This window comes from Poecilia formosa, unplaced genomic scaffold (genome assembly GCF_000485575.1).
Source record: "Poecilia formosa unplaced genomic scaffold, Poecilia_formosa-5.1.2 Scaffold295, whole genome shotgun sequence".
Lineage (NCBI taxonomy): Eukaryota > Metazoa > Chordata > Actinopteri > Cyprinodontiformes > Poeciliidae > Poecilia > Poecilia formosa.
Genome location: NW_006800234.1, coordinates 740,266 through 767,762, shown reverse-complemented (window position 1 = coordinate 767,762; position 27,497 = coordinate 740,266). Strand labels below are relative to the sequence as shown.

At 40.4% G+C, this 27,497-nt stretch overlaps 1 protein-coding gene and 1 long non-coding RNA gene across 8 annotated transcripts; one reads left to right on the top strand and one right to left on the bottom strand.

Annotated features, from left to right (window-relative positions):
• Positions 1–9: 9 nt before the first annotated feature.
• Positions 10–1,079, top strand: LOC107838678 (uncharacterized). The gene is made up of 2 exons (XR_001664763.1): positions 10–511; positions 549–1,079. It is a non-coding gene; the product is annotated as an uncharacterized LOC107838678 (long non-coding RNA).
• Positions 1,080–3,084: 2,005 nt separating this feature from the next.
• clip1a (CAP-GLY domain containing linker protein 1a) lies at positions 3,085–26,997 on the bottom strand. 7 transcript variants are annotated; one of them, XM_016681810.1, is made up of 25 exons: positions 26,858–26,997; positions 22,195–22,510; positions 21,030–21,568; positions 20,389–20,513; positions 20,060–20,276; positions 19,763–19,960; positions 19,557–19,648; positions 19,415–19,475; positions 15,775–15,879; positions 12,968–13,846; positions 12,729–12,845; positions 12,517–12,574; positions 12,319–12,402; positions 12,016–12,172; positions 11,734–11,866; positions 11,265–11,480; positions 7,228–9,672; positions 6,470–6,598; positions 5,524–5,630; positions 5,260–5,380; positions 5,098–5,150; positions 4,886–4,906; positions 3,981–4,098; positions 3,274–3,421; positions 3,085–3,184 (listed from the first exon to the last, which is right to left on the bottom strand). In XM_016681810.1, exons 2-25 carry the CDS (start codon positions 22,283–22,285, stop codon positions 3,114–3,116), a joined length of 6,285 nt encoding a protein of 2,094 aa, XP_016537296.1. In that variant the 5' UTR covers positions 22,286–22,510; positions 26,858–26,997; the 3' UTR covers positions 3,085–3,113. The 7 variants fall into 7 exon arrangements, with proteins under 7 accessions (XP_016537296.1, XP_016537297.1, XP_016537298.1 ...); XM_016681811.1 differs by lacking the exon at positions 26,858–26,997 and adding an exon at positions 26,563–26,659; XM_016681812.1 differs by lacking the exon at positions 26,858–26,997 and adding an exon at positions 26,423–26,539.
• Positions 26,998–27,497: the final 500 nt, after the last annotated feature.

The window sequence follows — 27,497 nt, the reverse complement described above, 5'->3', positions numbered from 1 at the left end:
AAGATGTATATCTGAAAGTATGTTTGAATGTGAACAATGATTTATTATAATTTGAAGTCATTTTAAAGTTATATTTTCATATTTCTATTCCTGCCACCAACTATATGTGCTGTTATTTTAACGTGTAGATCAGGGATGTCAAACTTTAATTTTGGGCCACGTGCCATAGATTGTACCGCTGCCTCAGTTTATACGCCCAGACTTAAACGTGAACAAACTTAAAACAGACTCCGTTTATATTAACTCTTTTCTTTCTACTTCATTCATTTTTCATTTAAGGATGCATCACGGATGTGGCGTTAACTGGAACACTGATCGTTATATTTGCTTAATTATGGAAGTTGTCAAAATGTAAAGTTCATTGCTTGCTTCATGGCGACTATCGAGTTTTTATGGCGTAAAAAGAAAACTTTGAACTGCCTTGTTCCTGAAATGTGCTGTAGAAATAAACTTAACTTTAAAACTAAATGGGAGCATTTAGGTTCTGAATCGACTAGTTTTTTTTTGTTTTGTTTTTTTTGTTTTACACAAAACCAAGCTTCCCACAGTAACTGCTTTTCACCGTTTCACAATGAAGCTGAACTTTCTCGTAGCATCTTGTCAATTTTACCAAGCATAAAAAAAAACCCACCCACATTCATCCAGGATTGCATAGATATCTTGAATATTAGCTGTGTGTCACCACATCCCCTCTAATGATCAAGGTGGTGATTTTCTGCTTTGAGTTGTCAGCTCAAGATAAATCAACGTTTGTACTGAGTCACTGGGAGTGTAAGAAAAATCTCCCAGTCTGAGTGTTTCAACGAGAAACCAATCTGATATCTACGGTACCCTTTCAGATGTTTTTACTTGGGATGTAATTAGGGCCTGATTAAGTACTGATGAAACAAGCGTGATCGATCTTTAGGTGACACGACACAACTAAATTGGGGTTTAAGTGAATGGAAGCCACAGTGAGAAGCATGCACAGATGGAGATGATGAGAAACTTGAACAAACCGCTTCCTGATGGAGGTGTAGCAATGCCAACATCAGAAAAAGCACAGAAGAGGCAGATTTAAAGAGAAAAAGATAAGAAAAAAAAAAAAAAGGTAATCAAAATCGGCAGCGGCCCCACACTGTGACAGACATCACACTTACATCATCGCAGACACAGATAGTTCAGGGTGACTTAGGACCATAAACGGACGAGGGGAGGGGAAGCTGACATGCTGATGAAGTGAGGCTACGGGACGTTTATGCAGAATTAATCTGTGGAAACTTAGATGATCACGTCAGAAAGATCTACACCTCTGTCTAAATAAATTAGAATGCTGAAAAGTGAATTTATTACTTCAGGAATTCAATTCAAAACTTGAACCGATTCGTTACCCACAATGCTAAAGTTCACGTATTTATTTCTGTGAATTTTGAAGATTCTGGCTTACAGCGAATGAAAACCCAAAAGTCAGTTTCTCTGTATTTTACAATATTTCCAAACATCACTAATTACAATAATAATTAATAAAGACATAATTAATGGAGAAATGTTATGTTCCACACAAAATGGCTAACTTGTTTGTTCAGCCGACAGTCATCGACTAATCACACCCACACGGAGGGTAAACTACTGAAGATTGTTGCTGAAAAAGGTTTTCCTCACGCATCATAAATGATGAAAGTTAAGTGGGAAGACAAAGTTTGGTTGTAAAAGGTTCACAAGTAGCATGGACTACTGGTTCTACTAGAGTAGAGGTCTTCAACTCCAGGCCTCGAGCGCCGCTGTCCTACAACTTTTACACATCTAGAGGTTGGATGATATTGGACCTCGAGGCTTGGAGCTGGAGACCCCCGCTTCAGAGGATGGGGAAGCAAAACCTCAATCAGGGATTTGGAGGAAACTAGGCTGTGACTAGAGTCCGAACTCAAAGGGCCAGTGTAAGCAGAAGTACCCAGTGTGCAGGAGATGGACTACTTTAAGTGGCAAGACTCTCCTTTACCAGAGACAACGTCAGGAGGATCTTACCTGGGCTAAGGAGTTAACGCTCTAGATTAGGTGCAACGGCTTCTCTACAGATGATGATACAACTGCTTCGAGTCCAGTGCGACGTTTCTACAGCCAGTGATGGGTTGTTAGGTCGTCTACTGGTGCTGGTCCACTGTGTTTCATCAGGATCACAGTCAGCACAGCCCTCTCTTTACCCGGGGGGGGGGGATTCTACAGCACTTCATACTTCCTTTAACTAAGAAACTATATAGAGATGCTGATTTCATTTTCCAACAGGACTTGGCAGAATCCCACACAGCTAAAGGTACAAAAAGCCGGTCCAATCACCACAGATACAAGATCAAAGATGGTCCCAGGATTGTACTTTGTTTTTGTTTTTTTCTTCTTACTTGTTTGTGCACAATCTTGGCCAATAAAGCTCTTTGTGATGATGTTGCTGTGCTGGACTGGCCTGGAAACACTTCTGACTTGAACCCCACACAGAACATTTACGGGACGTGGTGAAGAGGAAGATGAGACGGACCAGAGAAACTAAAGGCCACTACTGAAGCAACCTGAGGCCACCCAAGCAGAGCTACAAGGCAGATCACATTCATGCCGTGTTGATGCAGTAATTCATGCAAAAGGAGAGCCGAACAAGTATTGAGTGTCTATGCCACACGACAGAAAGTGAAATTTTGGTTTTCTTTAAGTCAGACATTATCCTGCTTGTTTCAAGTCCTTCCCTGGTTGAACAGAGTGGACTTGCTGAAGACGTAATTCAGTCATTTTAATCAGCTGCGCTTAGGGACGCATGCAAAACCTGCAGGACTCTGATGCGACACTCCTAATCCAAATTATAGACTGGAAAATTTCAAGGCTTCAAATATATCCATGTGTGTGTAATGACCGTCTTCAATTTAGAATATGCTTGAACGTTTTTTGACAGACATGCCCTTCTGTAACTTAAAACATTTTATTGCAGTACCAGTTCTCACCAAGCTACGAAGACTGAAGCAGTATGAATTAGTATTTAAGAAGTTAGTACACACTGATGCCCCGTACTCAAGTCTTATGTTAATTGGAATGTGGTTACTATAAGAAAACTCAGGGGAAAAAAAACAGGAGGAATGTTCTTTTATTCAGGATTAGTGAGACTGCCAGACCTGACTCTCTGCAGTCTCCTTATCTTCTCTCAGTTGGTCCAAAACCGCATCTCCTGAAAACAGAAGGAAGTCAGAGCCACGTCTTTTCTAATCACTGAGCTGGAAGCCGTGTTCGCTTCGGTTGTTTGAAATGCCGCCGTACCCGAGGTCAGGTTGAGATCAGGCCTGGCAGCGAGGTCCTTCTCCAGTCTCTTTACGTGATCCTGTAGATTAGCTTTATCCCGCTCCAAAGTCTCAATTGTATTCTGGAGCGTCTTAATAGAGGCACTTTCTTCCCGCACTGCAACCAACTGTAAAGAAAACAAGATAATCGTTTCAATATAATTTAACACACACTGGACAAATGTTACCATTTATCAATTCATCCACCAAATTTCACTTTCAGATGAGAAGGAGCTGCAAAAAAACAAAAAACAAAAAAAAAACAATGAATAATAATGCCAATGATTCAATAATGCCATCATTTATGGAGTTCATATATGAGATGTCAATCTCCAAGCGAAAGTTTAAACGAGCTTTTAGAGAAAAGAAACATTACAGATGTAAATCTGATTCTGCGAAGACGATAAAACGTGTCAGCACTGACAGAGGTTTCCAGATAGTCATCTTCAAAGTCATGAGGAGGAGGATTGTAAACACATAAAAATGAAAGCAGGTCATTATTTGACCCAGAAGTGATATCCTGTCAGAAGTGTCTCTTGAAGGACTGGTGGGTCTGGTTTTTGCTGTAGAAAGGAAATGACGCTAAAAGCTTCATATAGGATTCAACAGATTGAAAAAGCAGGTCTTGATAAATGTCAAAAATGCTAATGATGTGGGATAAAGTCAAATGTCAGATTTCTTCCTTACCTCACGCTTCAGTTTCTCCACCTGCTGGTCCTTTTCTGCAACTAAGGCACTGTTTTTATGAATGGACTGCTGGAGGGCGGCCTTCTCTCCACTCAGCTGCTCCCTCAGAGCGTTTTCACTGTTGAACACAGAGTATCCACTAAATGTCAGAGAAACAAAAACTCTGCTTAACATTCATTTCTAGATAACCTTTGATGTGAGTTCATGGCAAATACTTCAATAGCAAACGGGCTTTAAAAATGGAGACCTTCCGAGACAAAATACAGAAGGATGGAGGAGAGGTAGGTCATGAAAGACGGACAAGGAGGCAAAGAAGAAAAGCAAGCAAAGCAGGCAAGACACAGAATATAGGTAGGAGTTGTGGAAGAAAGGAGAGACGGAAAGGAGAAAGACGCAACGTGGAAGAAAGGACGCAAGACACCCCTGTGTCTTGTCTTGTGGGAAGGACAGACCGAAGAGGAGGCAAGGAAGGCAGGAAAGAAGGACGCATAGCAGAGTAACAACAAACAGAAAAAGGAGATGAAGGAGGAAGAGAAAACACAAGGAAGAAAAGGACATTTACAAATGGAAATGAGAACGAAGCCTGGCAATCTGAAAATTTCCCACACTCCAATCCAAGTTTCTTTTCAAACACTCCCAGATCGGAGAGAACCGTGAAAAAATGTTATGCAAAGAGAAAAAGCCTCCAATTTCAAAGCAATTACTACTCAGCCAGGACTTTGGCATAAAACAGACATTTAACAAATCTGGAAAAAATGTTGTGCATTTCTAAATTTAATAATGAATCTTAGAACAAAGAATGAGACACAGAGCATGTCTGCCAGGCAGCTGAGGTCAAACATGTCAACAGATTTTTCTTATGCGGTGACTGCAGACAAGTCATGATATCAGAAAGCATCAAGTACCTGAAGACATTATTTGGCAGGCTTTGAAGGGAAAGAAGTGTGATAAATCAGCCATTTAATTCAAGGACAATATATATTATTAAATGCCAAATCTCATGGAACCATGCAAGCTTTAACAAAAAAAAACAAAACAAAAACATCTTAAAAGATACAATATGTACATTGTGTGATTATCTGACAACGCTGGAGCGACAAAAACATTTTTAGTTTACCTTTGTTTCAACTCTTCCAACTCTTTCTTGAGTTTTGAGTGCTCATCAGTTAGCTTTGGGGGGGAAAAAAACATACACGTTTAAAAACGCTGAATTGACTTCAACTGTTACATATAAACGCAGTACAACAACGATATTGATGCCAGTACCAGTGACCCTCACCGTCCCCAGAGCTCCCTGGTCTTTGTGATTGTTCGCCAGCTCCTGAGACAGCCTTTTGTTTTCCTCTTGAAGACTCTGCAGAGTCTGCGACGTCACAGATGCCGCTTCTTTAAGCTCCTCACTTATGAAACGTAAAATGATGAAATTACCCAACTGTCGGGCTGACAATATATGTTCAAACCATAAATAATGTGGTAAAGTACGATGGATTTAAAATCACTTCCATCTTGGAAAATTCACACAATCCAAGATGAGTGTACTCACACTTCCTGGCAAAGACTCTTCAGCCTCTGTGTTTCTGTGCAAAGCTGCTCTTTGGATGTGTTCAGGTCTTCTTGATACTTTAAATTCCCTTTTCTCAATGTTTCCAGCTAAAACAAGAAAAGATACGTCAATAACCAGAAGTCTAAAGCTAAAAGATCATTTCACTGAACTCTTCCTCATGCCGCCCGTCTCTGTTGAGTCCCCACCTCAATGTGGCAGAGGTTTTCAGTCCTTATGATCCTGAGGGCCAAACTGCTCAGAGCTTTGTTTTAATCTCCCATGGCATGTTCCATGGTCGTTCACTTCTCCAGTCTACATGCGTTTTGTGGATCTGGAAAAGGCTTAGGAATGTGTCCCAAAGGTATTCTGTGTTTGTCGAGTTGGACTCTGTCAGGACTGCCTCCTCTCACTGATCCGGTTTGTTTTGTTCATGGACAATACCTCAAGTTTTGGTCTTGAAAATAAGAGTCGGGGTTGAAAAGCTCAGGGTCATTGTTTGTTTGCAGATGATGTTGGGTTTTTCAAGCCATTACCTTCAGCATGCACTGGGGTGGTTTGCAGTCGAGTGTCAAGCAGCTGGGATGAGAGTCAGCTCCTCTAAGTCTAACAGTTCTTAACCAGAAAGAGATCAACTGTTCTCTCTCTGAAGTGTGATTAAAGTAAATTTCTAAAATTTTCTTTTACTTTAGAATGGTGATTACAAACATTTACTATTAACCATATTCAGCATGTGGATTCTAATACAAAATACATTCTACAGTTGAAAAACTTACAAGGATTTTTAATCCAAATATTTTTTTTATTACCTCAAAAATCTAAAATCAAGTCTTAAACATTTAGAAAGTTTCAAAGTACCTCTGAAAGCTCAGATAAAAAAAAAAAAAGCCAAGTTCATCTCTGAACTACTGCATCGCTGGCGTTCCTTCTGACCCAACCAGTCTCTCACCTGAGTCTGGATTTCGTCCTTGGAGCGCTGCAGTTCCTCCACCAACGACTGAGCTTCGTTCTTTTCCTTCAGCAAAGCTTCCTTCTCCTTTACGAGCTTCTCGAGAGCGTCAGCGGCGTTACCAGAAGCCTAAGCGGTGGGATAAAGACACTTAGTGAGATGAGCAGCTTTACATAAAACCAGCAAACTGACATTAAAGCTAAAGAATCTCATTCTTGTGTGATCTGAGGTTTGGAAACCACGTACAAGTGCATGTTTTTACAATACAATTATTTCAATTTAATAAGTAGTAAATTAACAACATGCTTTTCTATTGAGACACTTTATCACCGATTAACAGACTGACACTTTAAAACGTGTATTAGAACGTTGTATTTTTCGAAGCTCTTGTTGACGATTACCACCACAATTACTGCAACCTGTGGCCTCAGAACGGAGACTGAAAAAATTTGCGAATGCTTCCTGCTCATCAAAGGAAGCATTAGACCAGCCTCTTTGGATTAACACATCCAATAAACTGCATCAAATGGTTGGCTGCAACAAGGCGTTCAAAGTCCAACTAAAATTAAATTAGCCTACCAGTAGCTCACGTTATAAGTCCACAGGCAAAAGCTGGGAGCTAAGGGTAGTAAACAGAGGTTAGTAAATGGAGGATGAAAGTTAAGACGTGAAATTAAAAGGGAGACAAACTAGCAAGCATGCAATGTGAAGGCGGCAAAGCCCCAGCACCACTAGAATTGGTACTGGAGGAGAAATACCTCAAGCTGCTTAGAAATAGCGTTTTTTAGTTGCGACTCGAGCTCCCTGACTTGCTGGGCGGCTTCATCCCTCTTAGCCTGCAGGGCGTTCTTCTGAGCCGACAGCTGCAAAACGCTGGAGGATATTTCTTCTTTCACCACGGCAGACGCAGACGCCTCCTCGAGAGCATTCTTGTACCGTTTTTCCAAGTTTATCGTCTCAGTTTTTTGGGCCTGGAGTTCAGTCTGCAGCCGTTTGTTGCTTGCTTCCAAACACCTCACCTTTTTAAGAAGCTCCGACTGTTCGGCGAGTAAGGTTTCTTTCTTGGCGCAAAGAGAAGAAGTTTCCCGCTTCAGTTCAGACTGGCTAGCTAAAAGCTCTTCCTTCACCGATGTCAACAGAGTCATCCGTTTGTCCATTTCCTCAAGCCTAGTTGCCAGCTGTTCCCTATCTTGGCCCAACTGATGGTTTTCTTGCTCTCGCCGTTTTAATTGTTCTTTTAGAGATTCCATTTCTGCCTTAAAAGACTTATTTTGTTCATCAGCATTCTTGCGGTGAAAAGATATATCTTTGTTTTCCTGCATTACTTTGGACAAAGTGTTCTGAAGTTCTTCAATTTGCTTAGACAAACCATCTTTGTCAGCTTTTGCTTTAGTGATTTCACAGTTTTCAGCTTGTAGAGTCGTCTCAAGCAGGTCCTTCGCCTCCGACAGAGATGTCATCTGTTTTTTTAACTCCTGGACTTCCTGCAGCAGAACTTGGTTCTCCTTCTGGAAAGAATGGACTTTCTGCTCAGCTTCGGTCTGCAGAGACTGAAGATGATGATGGTCCTTTTTAAGGTTATCTACCTGTTGAGAAAGCTCCAAGTTGGACTTCTCAAACTCCGCTTTTACTTTATTATGATCAGCGACAAGTTCAATTTTGGTCTTTTCCAGAATTTCAACATCAGAGCAATGTTTCCGCAGTTCATTCTGTAGGTCAGTCTTTTCTCGTTCCAGAGTGGTGATCTTGGCTTCCAGCTCATCTTTTTGATACTTAGTTTCTTCAAGCTTTGTTTCCAGATGACTCTTCTGTTGAAGGAGGTCAGCATTGGTTCTGCTATAACCATCCAACTGGCTCCTAGTTGTGCGATTGTCACCAGCGAGCTTCTCACGCTCCACAGAAAGAGTCTCCTTCTCAGATAAGGCCTTGGTATACTTCCCTTCCAACTCTCCCTTCTCCTCCTCCAAACGCTCAAAATCCGTCTTCTGCTGCTCAAGAGCTGAATCCAGGCTCATCTTTTCTTTACGCAAGTTGTGAAGTGTCATCTCCATTTCAGAGTTCTGTAGACGCAATGCTTGTTTCTCCTGCTCAAAAGACGATGATGCCTCGTTATATTTTTCGTGAGAAAGGGACAACTGTTCCGTCAGGACATGGAGCTTCTCCTTGAGCTCTTGCAGCTCTCTGAAAAGGTTGTCTTTCTCACTAGACACCTTCCTCTGGGATGCAAGCAGGTCTTCTTTTTCCTGCAACAGGGTAAGCCTTTCAGAATCTGTCACTTGACTGTTTGTCTTGAACTCTTCAAGCATCTGGGCCAAGCTGGCTTTAGAGGCTTTCAGCTCTTCACATTCACGAATTTGACTCTCCAAGTCTTTCTTGGTTTGGCCGAGTTTGTTTTGGAGCTCCTCCTTCTCCGTCTCTTGGTTCTTTTTCTCCAGAGCAGCAGCGCCGACTTCAGACGACAACTCGGCTTTCTCATTTGTCAGGGTTTCTACCAGAGACTGGAGCTGCACATTCTTCATCTTAAGGTCTTCTTTTTCCAAATTCAATGACTTTACTTTTTCCTGCAGCTCAGCATTTCTAGCGTCAAGAGACTTCCGAGCATTTTTTGCAGAATCTCGCTCTAATATCAGATCGTGTCTCTCACAGGTGAATTTTGACTCCTTTTCCTTGAGGTCCTCTTCCAGCCGGCTCTTCTCTTTGCAAACATTTTGATAATCCTCAAGCAGCTGCTTCCTTTTAGACTCGGTTTGCTGGACGTCCAACTGATGCTTCAAGACAGAGTCATTCATCTCAGCATTTTCTCTTTGAAGCTCCTTAATTTGAGTCAAATATTCACCTTTACCACGATGCAGTTCTTTTTTTTCGGCCTCTGCTTCCTGCAGCAGGTGTTTGAGATTCTCCAGTTCCTTCTTCAGTGGAGTCCTCTCTTCATCTAATTGCTTGGTACTGGTCTGTAGTTCCTCTTGAAGTTTTGAGAGTTTATCATTAGTTGCCAGGAGCTCTTCATTCTGCACTGAAACCTCTTTGCAACTAATCTCAGTGACGGAAAGTTTATTTTGCAACTCAGAAAGCCGCCTCTCCAGATTGCCTCTCTCAGCTTTATGATCTTCACTTTGCTTAAACATGTTTTCCAGATCAAGACTCTGCTTATCCAGTTTTTTTGACATATTGTCAACGTAGGAGTCAAGCTCAGCAGAAAGCCGCTGGAAAAATAAAAGGTGAAAAAAAAAAAGAGGGGGGGATATACACACAGGGCAATGCATGAATAAATACAAAATAAACCATCTAGTCATGGATACAAGTGATATGCAAATGGAAAGGTTAAGCCTCAGAAGCATAAAAATCAGAAAGGGGGTCACACCAAAGCTTTCAACCACAAACTGTGGAGGCAGAAAATTTTCACATCGACTAAGAAACCTTTTCGATAACAATGGCATCAATACAAATAAAGGTAATTAATATCAACATAAAAGGCGTGTAGATTGCCAGGGTGTTACCACTAATGGCGGCATGAATACAATGCACTTATACAGTATTACAACAGAAAATAATTTGAGTAACACCATATTTTTTTTTCTATTAAGAAAATTAAATTGCCAAATTTCTGTAATTCTTGTGTCTTAAATGTCTAATAACACAATTACAGGCTTGTCTATTAATTATCAAACTTTGTGTGTTTTTGTTCAAACCCACATAAGAGAAAATATTTGACTGACATGAAGAGAAATGCGGCACCATTTGTCTTCACACAAGTGAAAATTTTCCACAGAAAAAGCAGGGTAAAAGGAAATCCCAAAATAATCCCTTCACAAAAAGTAAACAAGCCCCCCTGTAACTTATAGTTGACTCATCCTTTTAAAGCCCACTCCCTCACATGCAAGAGACTTGGGGAAACTCGGTGTAAAGATTTATTTTGCGTTTTGTCAACATGCTGGTGCTGTAATGGTGTGGGGCAGATTTTGTTCTTGTGCTTTTAGCCCCACAGAACCAACTGGGCATTGTGTTGTCGCCACAGTCTGCCTGAGTATCGTCATTCACTGGAGGGTCCTGATGTGTTAATACTGACTGACATCTACGAGCTCGTTGAATCTGTGCCATTAAGAATTATGGTAGTTCTGAAGGTCAAAAGGGTTCCAACCCACTACTGACAAGGTGCCTCCAAGTGGCAGTGAGTGGTAGTTGTCATAGCTTACCGAGTCGAGAGTAATGCAAAAAAAAAAAAAAAAGATATAAGATAACGTGACAAGGATTGCCTCTGTGCTGGTGCTGCTTTGAAAGTTTTAGTGGTGATAATGGTAATGATGGGCAACACTGAACACATTCACAGTGTAGGTGTAACAAAACCATTCTCCTGCTTTTGGTTTTCTTTTAATCAGTACATTGTTTTTCTTTGGACAAAAAAAATAGATAAAACTATTAAACATAATAATAATAATATGAAAGTTTAGTCATTCCACCCTCTGCCTGGCATTTTTTATTCTTATTTTTACTAATCATTACCGTTAAATGTGAATGAGTTAAAAAATATAATGCAAAAATAACAAAATTGCATTTAAACCGAATTGATGCTTTTTAAAACTGCACTTCACATTATGCTTTGGTGTTAAAAAAGAAAACAGATGTATTTAAAGTTTACAAATAATATGCCATTTGAGACTTTGTAAAACATTTAGATTTTCACAAATGTTCCTTATAAGTCATAAATACCATAAACCTTGCTAATCTTTAAACATTGTGCCAGTGAACCTCTTAAAACATATCGACTCCTCTTACATACTTCTGAAGCGGTGCTTACCTGAGCCTGTTCTTTGTACGTCTGCAGCTCAGACACGGTTTTCTCCAGCTCTCCAGTTTTGTCCTTGGAGGAGGAAAGCTCCATCTTCAACTGATCAAACTGTGTTTGCAGAATCTCGAATTCCTTCAAATGGAGCTCGGAGGCCTCGGAGAGGGATTTCTCATGTGAGGCCTTCAAATCCTCAACCTGACTCTTACTTTGTTTAAGAGCGTTTTCCTAGCAAACGCAAAAACCGCAAAGTGAAACAAAACTTCACATTTATTGCCTCCAACTAGATCTAACACATTCACTGCAGTCCTGAAATGTTCTGACAAGGTGATTGAACATGAGAATGTACATTTCTGAAGCATTACTATAGGAGTTAAAGGAATTGGTGTTAGTTTTCAAGTCAAATCATACAGAAAATACTGAGAAGTGGAAGTATTTAAATGGATTAGTAGCATACTTGTTACATTCCTGAAATACTAACCAAGGTAACTATCTTCTCCTGAAGAACACTCATTTCATGCCCTTTGTTGGACTGCTCTTTCTGGAGCTTTTCTTTCAAATCTGCCATCTTCTCTTTTTCCTCTGCCATCTGATTCTGCAACTCCTCAAGTCTCCTGTGTAATGTTAACAAAGGAGGTAACAGGTTACCAAACTGCACAACTATTCTAACACAGCAAGTATAACAGGTCTGAAATTTGGAATAGCGCGTAGATTAAAACCAAACTAATTTTAACATTTAAGAAATAGTATTTAGTTTCACTACCTTTCCTTCTGCTTGAGATCCTCATTCATTTTTGTGAGCTGGACTGAATCGTCACCAGACGCCTTCATCATGTCTGAAATATCGTTTTCCAACTTGCTCTTGTCCTTTGACAGCTGCTCAAGCTTTTCGTCTGCAGACTTCAGTTTTCGCTCCGTTACTAAAGAAAAACAAGACCAGCTGACTTATAGGGTCCAAATGTTGTTATAATGGGAAGAGAAAAACATACTACAACATAATACTGGCTTGATGCAACCTTACTGCAAATTATTCAGCACAGAACAAACACAGTTTCAATCTGCTAACCAGCAAGCTGACTTCTTAGGGTCTCTGATTCACTAGCTAAGGACGTGCAGTGTTCGTTCTTCTTAACCAGATTCTCAATTGTTTCTGTCCAAAACAAAACACGGTTTTAATCCAAGCAAACTTAAAAGGAAAAGAGCTGTAAACTCTACATAGTAAAACATTAGGGGTATTACGTCCCACGATGACTATATCCGCTACCTTTCATAGTTTCAATGGCTTTATTCAGCTCCTCTGTGCTTCGCCGCAGCCTTAGATTCTGTGGGGAGAAAAAACATTTTTTATTTGTTATGTCATTATACATGACAAGAGTGAAACAAGAAGGCATTGTAGTCACAGAAGCACAGAATAAATGGAGGATTAAGTCAATTATGTCCCATAGAGAATCACAAACACTGTTCTATGAACCTCACCAGGCTTTTAATCTCGCTCTCCATGACGTCCTTCTGCTGCTGTAGTGTAGTCAGACTCTCCTGTAAGGTGACCACTTCCTGCTCTTTACCCTCCAACTGTGAGCTCAGTTCCACAACCTGCAGTAAGCAAAAGTTTATCTTCATACTGAGAAAAAAGAAAAGAAAGAAAGAAAGAAAAAAAAACAAAAAAAACAATACTACAGAACGGTGAAATGACCGAGAGGCGTTTTCTAACATACCGTTGCTCTAATGCCATCTCCTTGGTTCTGGAGCTCCTCTACTTGACTCTTCAGAGCCACACACTCCTGGTTACTTTGTGCTAACTGGCTGCGTAGAGTTGCCATATCTCCCTCTTGCTCTTTGGTTTCTGTATCCTTGTCCTGAAACTGTTGTGCCAGCCTGGTTTCTTTTTCTTCGAGCTCCTTTATCCTGGTTTCAGCAGCATGAAGCTTTCCAAGGACATCCTCCATCTCCACCAGGTGCTGCTCCTCTGCTTTCTCGACACTGGACCGCAGTGACTCCTCCAGTCGCTCCTTTTCCTCGGACAGAGACGACAGCTGTGCCTGCATCTCCTGGGTCAGAGCTGAGACCTGGGCTTCGTGTTTGGCTGAGGCCTCTTCTAAAGCTATTTCATGCTCCACCTTAAGCTTTTCCAGAGCACTTTTGGTTTCCGCAAGCTCATCCATCTGAGCATCTGCACCGTTGCTAAAAGATGCCTTCAGCTCTTCCATGGCAGACTCCATCTTTGAACGCCACAGTTCAACGGTGTCAACATTGTCCTTCTCTGCTTGGCTTAAGCGCATCTGTAGCTGTTCTTTGTCGCTGGACAGCATTACAGATGTCGCCTGAAGCTGGGCGACCGCCTCGCTGTGGAGTTTTTCCTGCGCTTCCAGCTTTGCTCTGTATGACTCGACCTCTTCTTGGTGTTTAGCTTCTTCAGCTGAAAGCTGATCCCTAAGAGAGTTGTTCTCTTCCAGGATAGGGGACAGGGTGCCGCTCGGGTCCTCGGAGTTCTGCTGCATCTCAAGACGCAGCTTGAGGCCAGTCACTTCTCTGTTGCGCAGTAAAAGGTCTCGCTCGAGTTCCATGATACGGGATCTTTCCGACACTGTAGCAACCTTAAAAAGCAGAAATCTTTCATTTGCTACGGAATTCTATTCAGAAATCTTCACAATAGTGACGCATAAACAAAGTCTAAAATTACTGTGCGACTCACAGAAAATGACATTAGAGGCCAAATAAAAACTGTTTTACAATAGAGAAACTAATCAAATTGATGTTTAAAGACAAAATATACAAACTTTTGGTCACACAAAAAGGAATTATACTGACCTCTTGTGGCCAAAAAAAACACCCCAATTTAAATAACGACAGACTTAATATTCCAGATGAAATTTGTAGATTAAAACCTATTTTAAAATTCTCTCTTATTTATTCATTACACTCAAATGTCCATAATACTTTCTATTTCTGCCAATTTTCATGATTATGGCTTACGGCAAAAGAAAACTTAAAACTAAGACTGTCAGAAAATTTGAATATCACATAAACCCAAATAAATAAAAAAGTTACAAAATGTCTACTATGTGCGCTCAATATTTGCTCTGGGCTCTTTTGAAACAAATTACTGCATCAATGCCACAAAAGAAGTTTCACCGACCTCTTTCATACTTTTCCACCTTGGTTTTGACATGTCACATATTTTTATTAGGAAAATGAATTCACACAGTAAATCACATTATAATAAGAATTTAGTGCATATAATGACTTCAATACCACAAAGGAATACCAGGACTCAAAGTTAGGGGAGTGGGGAATAGGTTTTATACTAGCAAAACGTAGGGACGCCAAATAAGCAGGACAAATGGATGGGACATGGGACATCTGGGACAATGATTTGAGGCGATGGGGAAAAGTTGTCTGTCTGGTTAAGCAGCAATATCAGAAAAGCATTGGTTCATGCTGAGCAGCTTGGTGGAAGCATTTACAGAAAATCAGGTTAAAATTTAGAGGAAGTTTAAGTTTTAGTGATAAAATGTTAAATATTATTGGCCACTTTATTACATACACGTGTTGTACTGCCTCCTAACAAAAATAAAGCCCATCAAAACAGCGGTGTAGGCAAGAAAAAAAAACAAAAAAAAGTATCTTGATGTCAGAAGAATAAGCGGATTGGCTCAAGGTATGCAGAATATCCACTCTTACATGTCGAACCTTGAAGCAAATGGGCTACAGCAGATACACAAACCAGGCAAGACTTATGTCAGCTGAGAACAGGAAAATGAGACCGTATTTCACAGAAATACAGAGTTAGAACAATAACGTATTGCCTGGTCCGATCATTTTCAGTCAGGTGCAGCATTCAGACTTTAGGGATGGAACCATTCTGCCTTGTGTAAAAGTGCCAAGTAGCGTATTTGTGTGAGGAATATTTTTTGGTACCAACTGGATAGTCTACCTAAATATTACTGCTGACCTGCCCATCCTTTTTTTTTTTGACCAAAGTGGATAAATCGATTCATCCAGCAGGATAATCAAGCCCGTCACAAAGTTTAAACCACTTCAGACCGGAATGCTGAACATGACAATGAGTTCACTGTGCTCCATTTGCCTCAATATTCCAGATTTCAGGCCATCAGAGCATCTTTGGGATTCGGAGAAATAGAATATTTGCATCATGGATATGCAGCTGACAAACCTGCAGCAATTTTATGATGCAATCATGTCAATATGATTCAAAATAGCCGAGGAATGGTTCTGAAGCTCTGCCGTGAAGAATTAAGGCAGATAGGATGGCAAACGGTGATCAAGACCGCAATTAACTAGGAGGTGTACATAATAAAGTGGCCATTGAGGTTATATTTACAGTACAAGCTGATTTTTTTTTAGTACAAGATCAATTTTAAACTCCGTAAAAATCAAATCTTTACACATTTACAAACCTATACCGACACCTCGGAAAACCTCAACATGTGTTTGCTGTGTATCCCCGCCTCAGGCCCTCTCTCCCAATGCAGCACCCCCGTCCCCAGGCAGAATTCATTACCCTAGTGTCTTCTAACTCTCTTTGGAGTTTCTCAGCTTTGGTCTTTTCAAAGAGCAGGTTCTGTTCAAGCTCCTTAATGTGGGCATGCTCCAGTCTGGTCTGCGTCTGTTAGTAAACAAGGAGGAGAGGAAGAGAACACACCAGTGCCACCATCACATGCCAGCCCAACACAGACAGAGAGGGAGGGGAAACAGGAGAGAGAGTTGAGTGAGTTGCGTTTGTGTGTGTGCGTGTGTGGCGAACTGAAGGGCTTGGGAACTGGATCTGGATGGGCGCGGTGCGTCGTAAATGAGTGGAAATGAGAAGACACCACATGCAGGAATTTCATGCGGGGGCAAAATGGCTGCAAATGGGCTTTTCTTGTGAATGGGCGACGGCAAATACAACACAAGCATGTTTATGGGTGTGCAGGACAAGCGTAGGGATGAGACCGTAGCAGGCAGTTGTAGACATAAACATGCAAAACTGACACCTGGTGAATAAAGCAAACTGTTATGATTAATAAACAACAATGGCCATGTGTATCAAACCAATGCTTTTTCATAATCAGTAGCAACTCCTTGTACTAAACTGTAACTTACAGCAACTTGCAAAGGTATCATTCATGTCACGTTACAACCGTAAACTGCCATTTGTTGTACAGAGATTTTATCTGAGACCAACAAAAAATGGCAAATTTTAAGGAAAAAAAAAAAAAAGAGATTTTATTTTACTTTTACAAAAACAAATCTGTGAAGACGCGCTACTCACTAAAATACAACCAAGTGGAAAGCACCGATTTCAGAACAGAGCCCCAGTGTGTGTGTGCAATTTAATCCAACTGTGACGGCCTCCGATGTTTATTAGTGAAATAACAGCATGATGAAGGCCAAAGAACACAGAGCAGGGCAACAACAGTTTCTGCTCCAGCACCCCTGATTCAAATGATTGCATTACTTCCTCAGCATACAACAGAGGATTGAGAACCACTGGTTTAGGCCAAGTCATATTTACGTGGACCAGTCAAAGTTCAGACCAGCCAATTTAGACTCTTTGACCAGTAATCCAATCTGATTGAACTGGAGCCATGGTCTTATAAAAAAGTAGGCAAAGTTTTCAGTCTGATGTGGTAGAAAATCATCCAAAAAGGATCTGCAACTGCAGAAAACATTGGTTCCACAAAGAGTTGACTCAGGGGTGTGAACACAAATGCACTTCTCATATTTTAGAGCTTTATTTGGAAAAAGGAAAATGGAGAAGCATGTGTCATTTTTCTTCCTCTTCACACTAATGTACAACTTTCCTTTTGGTCCATCAAATATAACTTCCAATAAAACATTAAAACTCTGGTTGTACTCTGACACAGTAGCATGAATCCCTTTGCAAGGCACTGTAAGGTCAATATATTCTAACAGACATTTTCTGTATCATGAAGGTAAAACTGTAGCACATTTAGCCTTGATTTAATACCAGAAAAAAAACAAAAACAAAAACATTTCTCTCTTGGTTGCCAAGGCCGTTGCTTCAACTGTAAGTATAATAAACCAGCAGTTAACAGGCCATCATGTGCAAGACTTGCGACTTAAATATTCTTCTGTAAAACAAAAATCACTTTGAATTATGACACAGAACTAATCTGATTTGACTTTCAGTATTGCACGAGATTAATAAATGATTTTACACAAAACAAAATATATTTGTGCTCCTGGGTGAACATAACAAACCTCATTTTAACTTTAGGTTTCATATTAAAAATCAAAATACAAGTTATATTAAATACCTGCTCGGTCATGCATCGCATGTATTTAAGCTATAAAGCTAAAGTTTAGAATCTAATCAAATGTAAAGAACCAATCAAGGCGTGATTACAAAAAAAAAGGTTTATGTCACTGAAATTTATTTGCCATTTTTAAAGTTATTTTCCATTGGAGTACCTATAATCATGAAAACCGCGTGCGAATCAAACTGAGTAGACATTACGTTTGAGGGATTCATGTCAGTGAAGTGAAATGACAGGGGAGCATCCAGTGATTTCATGCCGAGCACTGGACCAACATGAAAGACGAGGATGGGAGGCAAGAACAAGTCATAAGGTCACATCACTGGACAGAAAGGCACCAAAAAAATCACAGCTGAGCATCAACTGTAACAGTTTAAAATTAAAGGAATTATATTTTCGCCTGGTTATACTGTGTTCATTTTATGTATTTAAAGCGCCATTTAAAGTAGCTTTAAAATGCTGCTTTAAATGCAGCACTTTTTGTTAGAACAAAAAATAAATAAATAAAAATAAAAAATTTAGAACACAAGTAACGAAGCGATAAAAGGGGACTTCGGTAACACTATTTGAAGGCAGGTGAATAAGGCTGACATGACACTGTCATAAACACCTGTGGTGAACATGAATAAGCCTTCATGAATATTTATGACTGTTGTCATAAAGCGTCATTCGGTAAATTATGACACTTTTAATACAAAGTTGACATTATTCAAAATGTCTTTGTTATGACAACTTGACATTAACCAAGAAATCATTACTGATATAAATTTGTTATAAAATAATTACTGATTGCACTTTAAAAATTAGGTAACTTTATGTTATTAAAGGTGAAGTTTAAACAGTAATGATTTCTTAGTTAATGTCAAGTTGTCATAACAAAGACATTTTGAATAATGTCAGCTTTGTATTAAAAGTGTCATAATTTACCGAATGACGCTTTATGACAACAGTCATAAATATTCATGAAGGCTTATTCATGTTCAAGACAGGCGTTATGTCATGTTTATGAAAGTGTCATGACAGTCTTATTCACCCCCCTTCAAATAAAGTGTTACTGGGACTTCCAACCCTATTGGTTTCATTTCTATCATTAATTCAAACTCTGATGTCTTCATGATGGCTATGATTTCCTGCGTAGCGCTGTGAAACAGATGCATCTTTTCATCAGATACAGAAAACACAGATATCCCTCGGCTGTTCTACTTTAGCAATCAGGACTTCAGTTTAAACTTGATGCAATAAAAATGCTAAAAAAGTCATACGTAAAACAAGTCCTGTTTTTCATACTGATAGACAAAGCAAATTTTAAACCCAATTGTTAATCCCTTTTCCTGTGAGTAGCAACATGTTTGTAATAGACTCATGCCTGACAATGTCAGCTTTAGATTGATTGATAGATTGAGCTTGGTTGTGTGACCATTTCCTGCTTTTGGGCCTCTCTTCTTAGATCCTTTTTTTTTACTTTCATTTGACTGCACATCTGCTAACATATGATAAAGCTAGAAACTGCCTATTCAAATTAACTGGACAAGTAGATGGTTCTATATGGATAAGAAGAGTAAACGCAAATGGACAGAACTGCCTAGACTGCAACTCTGTGACAAAGGATGCTAGTTAATTGCAAGTGGAATCATCTTGCAGGGGAGACATTGGAAAAAAAAAATTAGCTTTTGAAAATCAAATATTTAAAATAGATTTTATTTAAATGAAGATATTGAGTTGAACTATACTTGATGTTAGAGCACATGCTATTCGTAAAAATATATCGATTTTTGTAAATTTGAAACTAGTTGGCCATAAAAAAAAAAAAGAATATTCCTGCCATATTTTTATTGAACATCTTGCACTTTTCCTCAGAGATATTATGTGTTGCAAGTTTACCTCCAGGTCTCCTTTGGTAATACAAGCCTCCTCTACTCGAAACTGAAGATCCTCCACTTTCCTGTTAAACAATTAAATATCATAATAAACACAAAAACAGTGTCTGATGTGAAGGCGCGTTCGTCTCAAATACAATTCTCACCTGCGCTCTTCCTCCAGCTGATTTAGCAGTTCTACTTTCTCCTTATCTGCAGCTTCCACCAGGGAACGGAGCTGATCCATCTTTGACTCCATCTTCAAAAAACAAAACAAAACAAACAAACAAACAAAAAAAAAAACAAGAGCCTTAATACTGACTGAAAAAAATGCACTTAATCCAACATCCAAACTTGTAATTTGTGAGCCAACCTGCTCCTGGTCTTCTCTGAGCAGGCTGATCTCTTGTTCCATCTCGCTAACATGGCTATTGGCCTTGGCCACCTCGGCTCTTTCCATGTCCCTCTCACCCATTAGCTGCTCAATATGCTGCTGCTTCTCCTTCAGGGCCTCCTGCAGCGCTGTGGTGCCCGAAATCTTTCGACTATACCTAGATGACGTTTCAGTTAGCTGGTCAAACAGAAAAACCAGCGTGACCATACAGCGAGGCTCCGAATAAAACAAGTTCACGAGAGTGAGGCGTCAATGTCAAGTGTGGCGACGTCTCACCAGTCCTGTCCGGCTTGGCTTGGTGCTGACGGAGGACGCCACTGAGCTCATGGTGCTGATTGAAGAGGAACTGGGGCTTTTCTTCAGCCCGCCTGGTGTGGTCACTACCTTTCGAGCTGTCGTTTTCGCTTTGGCTGGAGTTGTGGAGGGGAAGCCAATACGCGAGACTTTGTGAACTGGAGCAAATAAGCCATATTTAGCTTGGCACTGAAAATATCTAGAGACAAAAAAATAAACAAAGTGAGAATAATTCAACTGCAGAATAAAGGCGTGTGGTTTATTAAAACGACATTTCTTTTAGTCTTTCGTGAATCACGTGGCTTTCGTACCTAGTGCCGGCCACTGCCCCGTCATTCTTTCCAAGAGGTTCATCCAGTTCCACGCCACACCACTCGCCTTTGGCAAAATCCGTTTCTCCAAGGAAACGCACCACTCCTGCCTTTGTGCCACCAACCTGAGAGGGAAAACACCAAACATTAGCCAACATAATCCTCTCAACAGAAAAGCCTAAAAACCAATCCGCTTTGCTTGCTAATAAACCTCGAGTGAGATCATTCCATAAAAGCAACAGAAACAAACGTGTTTAAGCTTGGAACTGGATGTTCAAACTGGACATGAATAGTTATAAAAATAAAATTACAGGAGAGAACAGCAAGGTTCTCAAGAAGCTATATTTGGTAATGGTGAGTAAATTTGCTCTGCAGCCCCATTACATGAGAAACACTTCCTGTGAGGATAGAATGCCAAACAGCCTTCACGCAGTAACAAGAGACAAAAAAGGGAATTTGTAAGGAGGAAGGAAAGTGCTCATCAGCACTTAATTAGGCTGAAAGCACTGTAAACAGATGGTGATGGGAATTAACTTTGTAAAACTAAAACGGCTGAAAAGTGTTAGAAATGTGAAGGTGTGAGCAGTTTCACAATTGGGTCTCAATCCTGGAAAAAAAGCAGCAATGGAAACCGACTTTACCAGCACACGATCGCCCATCTTCAGCTCCCTTTCCCCCTTCTTGACGGAGCCGCTCTCAGAGAGGTTGGAGATGGAGCCGCTGTTTGTTTTTGCCAGGTTAGAAGGCTCTGCTGTAGCTGGTGCGGCGGAAGAGGCTTTCTTGGCGGTGGCAGCACTTGAGGGCAAGGTTGATTTAGCAGCAGGAGTTTGGGAGGCCACGCTTCCGACTGAAGGGGTGGGAGATGGTGCGCGGCTTTGTGGCGCAGTCTGGGTCCCGTTAGCATCGCCTTCTGTGCGGGACAACTTGGAGGGGCGCGTAAATATCCCTCGAAGGGCTTCACACTGGAAGTAGCGCACCCCTGCCACAGACCCATCGTTCTTCCCGATCGGCTCATCCAGGACAATTCCTGCCCACTTTCCTGGAGCAAACTGCGTGTCTCCCAAGAATTGTATGTAGCCAGGCTTGTTTCCATTCACCCATACTCTCTCCCCAATCTGGAACTCGTCTTCAGCGTCCTTGCCATCTCCGACAGCTGATTTGTCAGCCACAGCAGGTTTAGCTGCGTTTACAAAAAGAGAACAGAGTTGCTCCATTAGGTCAATGACTTAGACAGATTGAGTTCTTTATGCATTCTTGTCAGAGATCCAGTCAGTCAGTCAGTCAGAGTTGGAGTCTGCCAATATTCTGATCTGGGATAAATGGAGCAAATACAAACAAATCCAAGAACTTCAATCAATATAAAAGGCAGGAAACACCTCCTTCCTCCCCGAGCATAATGTGCTTTGTTGCATTTTTTCCTATTTTTGTTTCACAAGTATAGAATGAAATTTAGGCCTATATACTTCCAGCATAAGTTGAGATAATCTTACAATATCAGTGTGATTAAAAATTGCTACATTCATCAAAAAGTCTGCATTTTTTCCCCCCTCTTTATGCATTATAACTCCAAGGGAAACAATGTCTCCAACTCAAACATTAGAAAATCAGAAGTCAACATAGGCAAGGAACAGCTTGATCTGAGCATCTCCAGTTGTTGGGTTGCAAATAAAATGCAGAAGAAGAATTTACACAGTTTAATTTATTTAGCAACCTCACAAAACTTAGCAATACAGTATACAGCACACATTTCAAGAAGAAAATTCACTAAAAGCCAAAAAGGGATAATTTCGCTGATTCATACTGCACCTGTGGGTGGGTTGGTCTTTGGGGCTCCGGTTCCAGGTGGTCTTGCTATCTTGGTGGGAGCTTTGATCCCAGTGGGCTTGGCTGTGCTCATATTTCCTGCAGTGATCCAACCCACAAAGCTCGTGTCTTTCAGTGGGTGAAGGCTGATTCAAAAGCATCAAAACAGGTTTCTCCGGGTCTGTGATGGTGAAGCAGTTCTCTCCTCAAATAATGAAGGGGTAAAAAAATAAACAAAAATGAAAAAAAAAAAAGAAAGAAAAAAAAAACAGGAAAAAGGGGAAAAGGGAGGAAAGCTTCTGCTTACAAAAAAGGAACCCTGTTGAGACAGAAAGACAAAGCAAAACTCTATTAATTTTTTTTTTTTGTAGAACCACAGATCAATAATGGACTCGCAATGTAAACTGTAAATCAATGATCTAATGGCAAGCAGAAATATCCTCCAATCACTGTCATTTACTTTGATTTTAGCACAAGCATTGTGTCTCTATTATGACAACAGTCTTCACAGAACACAGAGTCATGGATCTAAAAATATCCTGGCAGAAAGGCCAGCCGATTTGCCGCCTTCGGTTAAGACATCGTGAAGTTTTTAATGCTTCATCGTGTGACCTCGATGAGAAGCAACACTGATATAGAAATGTTCTCTCAATCATTCTGCCGTCTAAAATCATGCATGGCTCGCTGGCAGCTTTTCTAAAACGGGATTACGGCCGAAACACGACCAGTACCGGCAGCAGATTATCCTGTTTGTCAGACACAGCAGACACCAACCAGAATAAGGCTCAGTCACAGCCTCTGCTTGTTGTTTATCACAATGCTTACATTAATGATAGAATAAAACATGCATTAGCCTCCCTGACGTGAGTTTCAAGGCCATCTAATGAGAACTCTGGACCTATTCGTGTGAATATTTGCTTTACACAGAGAGTGATACGGCAGAAGGGGGAGACAGAAAAAAAGGAACATGAAGATTGAGGTTCCTGATGAGTGAAAGCAAAACAAACAAGAAAACATGAAGCAAAGCCGAGCACAGGAAATTAATTCTTCACAGCACATAGTTGCGACTGTCCTTTTGCAGCTTTCATGTCACCATTTCTGATATAGCAAAACGAGTTTTAATTTTTTGACGAAATGGCATCAAACATGCATGACATGTCGGCAGGCTTTACGATCCCCTCCCAGGAAAAATACCACAATAGTTCACACACCACAGAAATTTTGTTCAGCAGGTTAAGGAAAACAGAAGCATACCTTTCGATCATGAAAACGCTATAAGAGCTACGCCGTCTTTAACTGTCAAAACAATAAAGGAGTGGCAAAGGGTGGAGACCTCAGGAAAGAATCAAAAGTTGCTGGACAGATGACATGTCATGGTTGGAAGAAGTAACAGAGGTTCGTGATGTCTGGACTCTTCTGCTCAGACTGCTGCCTCATGCAACACAGTTACACAAAAACTGAAAGAAAAAAAAAAAGTTGGATAGAATAAAGAGAAGCTCTTAAATCTCCCCGAAGACAACTGTGAAAAAAGGACAGCCATCTACAGGCATGACTTGGTCTGAATGCGGTGTTCCAGTTTTCTCTTTATGCGTCATGAATGATTCCCATCAGACCTCTCCCTTCAAAAGGAGGTCAGAGAAATAATGAATCTCTACTTTTTTTTTTTAATCCAACTGAGATAAAATAAATAACAGTTGAAATGCTTGCATCTGTTCAATTAATGTCCAACACAGACCTTTAAAGTTTTGCGAGATGACTTTTTAGCTGTGATTGGTGAGCTGATGCGGTCAACTACAGATGATCCACTTGGGTGGAAAATTTTCCCAGTAATGTTAATCTTTTGCTTCTGACTCCTGGTCTAATCTACAGCTTGAATTGAAGCCAAATTCCAGTGCTTTGTAAAATTTTCGAGAAAGATAAAGGTCAAGCGTCACATTTTAGAGGTAGAATACACAAATATGTTGAAAGAAACTCTCTCTGCTTTCCACACTTTTTACCCAAGGATTATTAAACGACTAAGGTCTTGGATTTAAGGGAAGCGGCAACCCAAACAACATTAGCTGAGGTCTGCAGTTTGCATTAAACCAATAATCTCTCTCTAAGCGTTCCTCCTGCATGTTTACCCGGGTTATTGAGCTTTAGATGCGACATCTTTTCTAAGCGTTGAAGCCAAATGAAAGCGAGAGCATTTGACTGAAGCTGCAGTCTGCAGTACTTCAAAAACCACATGTGCAGCATTAACTTTAACTTTGAGAGCCAGAGCACGTGCAAGAAACTAAGCTACATTACAACCATATTACTGTGGCACAGTTAAATACAATTAAAACACAGGCTGATTATGTGTGGAAATGTGAGACCTACATGTACTGTTAGCAAAAAATGAATAAATAAAAAATCTCCATTCTGGTGACACGGTTGTTGGAAGAAATGGTGGAGAAACAATGCTGGACAGAACTGAAGCAGGAATTATAATGCTGGCAGAACCTTTGACAGTTTCCAATTATAACCTTTGTCACAAGCCGTTATTCATCAGTGGTGAATTACAGGCAGACAGCGCTCGCCAGATTCACCAGAGAATCCTTTTACACCTCTGCTGTGCTGATTCTTTTAAGTCTCCAAGATATCGCTCTCAGACAACATTTTTCCCGACTTCCTCCCAACTAAATGACACATAGATCTTCACTTTATGAATTCGACTCTTTGGAGGCACCGTTTTCCCCAATGTTGTGTCCGCTTTCTTCCTTCTTACATTTTTTTCCCCTCTTTAGACATTTCTTGATTTTGAGTAGTACTGTTGTGTCCTACAAGGCCAAGCAAAACTAAAATAGAAAATGTTATAATTATCATATTTGACCTTCAAAATGAAAAGTACCGAGTGATAACTTCAGTAAAAGCCCTTTATTTTTTTCTAACCAATGTAAACAGAAACACAGACTGTAGTTTGCAAAACAGAACTTCAATCCCCACATGGTAGGAATACTGAACTGAACCTCTTCATTATGACAACAGCCTTCATGTTTAAAGTGAGGGTCAAAATATAGTGCAGGCTCAAGTAGCAGTTTTGCAAACCTCCCCCAAAATCGTGAATTAAAAATACAAGATGAAAAAATGTCCATACATTTGTCTTCACAACATAGAAGAGCTGCTTACTGCTACCCAATTTGAAAGTGGAAATTGTTACACAAACCAGTAGGCTTTCATTCCACAGTGTCCTTCAGTGGGTTAATATTAGCCCGTGACTTAATGAACAAGCAACCAAGTGCAGCAGGTTCACATACATCAGGCAGGACACCTCCACAACCCATAATTGTTGATGTACATGTTTACTACCTCAGGTGGAAGGAAAGACATTTCTTAAAATGTCTCACTCCCCTCCCATCTCACCCCCCCCAGAAAAAAATAAGAACACCTTGTAATCTGAAGTGTCTCTCACTCCTTTTTGTTGTCACAAAGCAAAGCCAAAATGTACCTCTTCCTCCTCAGTGAGGAAACATCTGCTGGGATGATTACGTAGGCCCCTGCTGGCACTGACAGAGGAGGTGTAGAAAAGAAAACAACAGAAAGAGAAGCAGCAGAAAGGGTGAGATTCTGTCTTAAGTTTGATCAGTTCCGAAATCAATCCTCACAGTCTACATACAGACGTAAGACACAATGTCCAACCAGAATATTGGATTTTCTTGAATGATTTTCTTGAACAGTTATATTTTTGTGAATTGTTCTTCAAATGAAAACAATCTGGTGAATAGTGAAAATCAAATCTACACAATAATGGCTTGTGGATACCCTAATGTTCTTTTTGTAAATAGGAAGGAAACTTGTAAACATTCTTGGCAAAACACACTGCAGCCTCAATAATCAGTCCAACAGAAACTAAGCTGCTTTTCTCTGAATCAGAAAGGCAAAATCATAAAAGCCGAAGTCAGACCTTTAAACTACAACACAGATCCAAAGTCCATTATAGCACATCTGCTTTAGTGACACATTACAGTCTTTCAGTGTCATTTTAACATAGTGAAATGTGTTTCGTTTTAAGTCAAACACATGGCTTATTAGCACAACTTGTTCACCTCATTGCCTGAAGCTAACGGATTAGAATCAGACGATGAGGTGGCACATCTGGTAGCAGATGATGTACTACCAAAAATCTCAGCTAACTCGCCTTACAGTCTTTTTGAACAGCTTGTTTCCAGGGAGGCACTAACGTTTAAAAACGGTCAGAAGATTCCCTCACCTTAAAAAACGTCGTGAGCCGAGCAAGTGGAACAAATTCCTCAAGTCTGAAAGACTCCGCAATGTCAGCGAAGCCCAGACAGGAACACTGCTGCTGTCACAAGTTGAGCGTCGGCATTACGACCAGCGAGATTGGCTCACCTGTGTGGATAGTTCCGCAGTCTGTTGCCTTAACTGTTACCTCCCCGGCTTATTCGAATCCCCAATCTGATGTCCCGCTGACAAACAGACGTGATTAGTTGCTAAGTAACGTAAGGCCCGAGCAGTGCAAGCCGGTGGTCGGAAGAGCTCTTAGCTACTTAGCTTAACTAACACCTCAAGTAACGTCAACAGCACCTGAACAACTTTCTCTTGGTGTGACCAATCCTGCTAATCAGACACAAACGGACCGAGAGACACGCGAAAATACACAATCTCGGTGGGAGTTACTACTGACCTGATACGTTCCCAAACAGGCTCCGTCTTCAGGAGAGAGAAAAAATATGATCTGGCTAGCTAGCTAAGTAGAAAACTACGACTGCTCTGATCCCGCACGAGCAGCCGCCTATTCAACGGCCAACAGGAACGTCAGGGTGGGTGCTGACCAAAGATGTTCTATTCAAACAAGACCTAACACTCGCTTCGCAAATATTTGCCACGTGAATAAATCCTTCAATAAATGATTTAAATTAAATTAAAAACACTTAGATACATGTCGATAATTTCTTACAAATAAAATTGAATGTAAAAGTTTTTAAAAAATAACTTTATACATATTACAATTGAATGAATAGTTAACGTTTTTATTAATTTATTTACAACCCTATGTTACAGTTTATCATAACTACGCTTTATTTCTCAGCCTTCCCAATTAAAGTCAGGGGGCGGGACTAATGCTGCTTTAGACATACAGTAGACAAGATAATTGGTTTGCAGTTAAGTGTGCAGGTTAAGCAATCAGATATGAAGTTTAAATACTTCATGTATGCCAGTGTTTTTCAAGCCTGGTCCTCAAGGCACACCGACTTGCATGTTTTAGACGTTTCCCTGCTTCTGCACACCCCATTCAGATGATTGCGATTCAGCAAAAGCCAGTT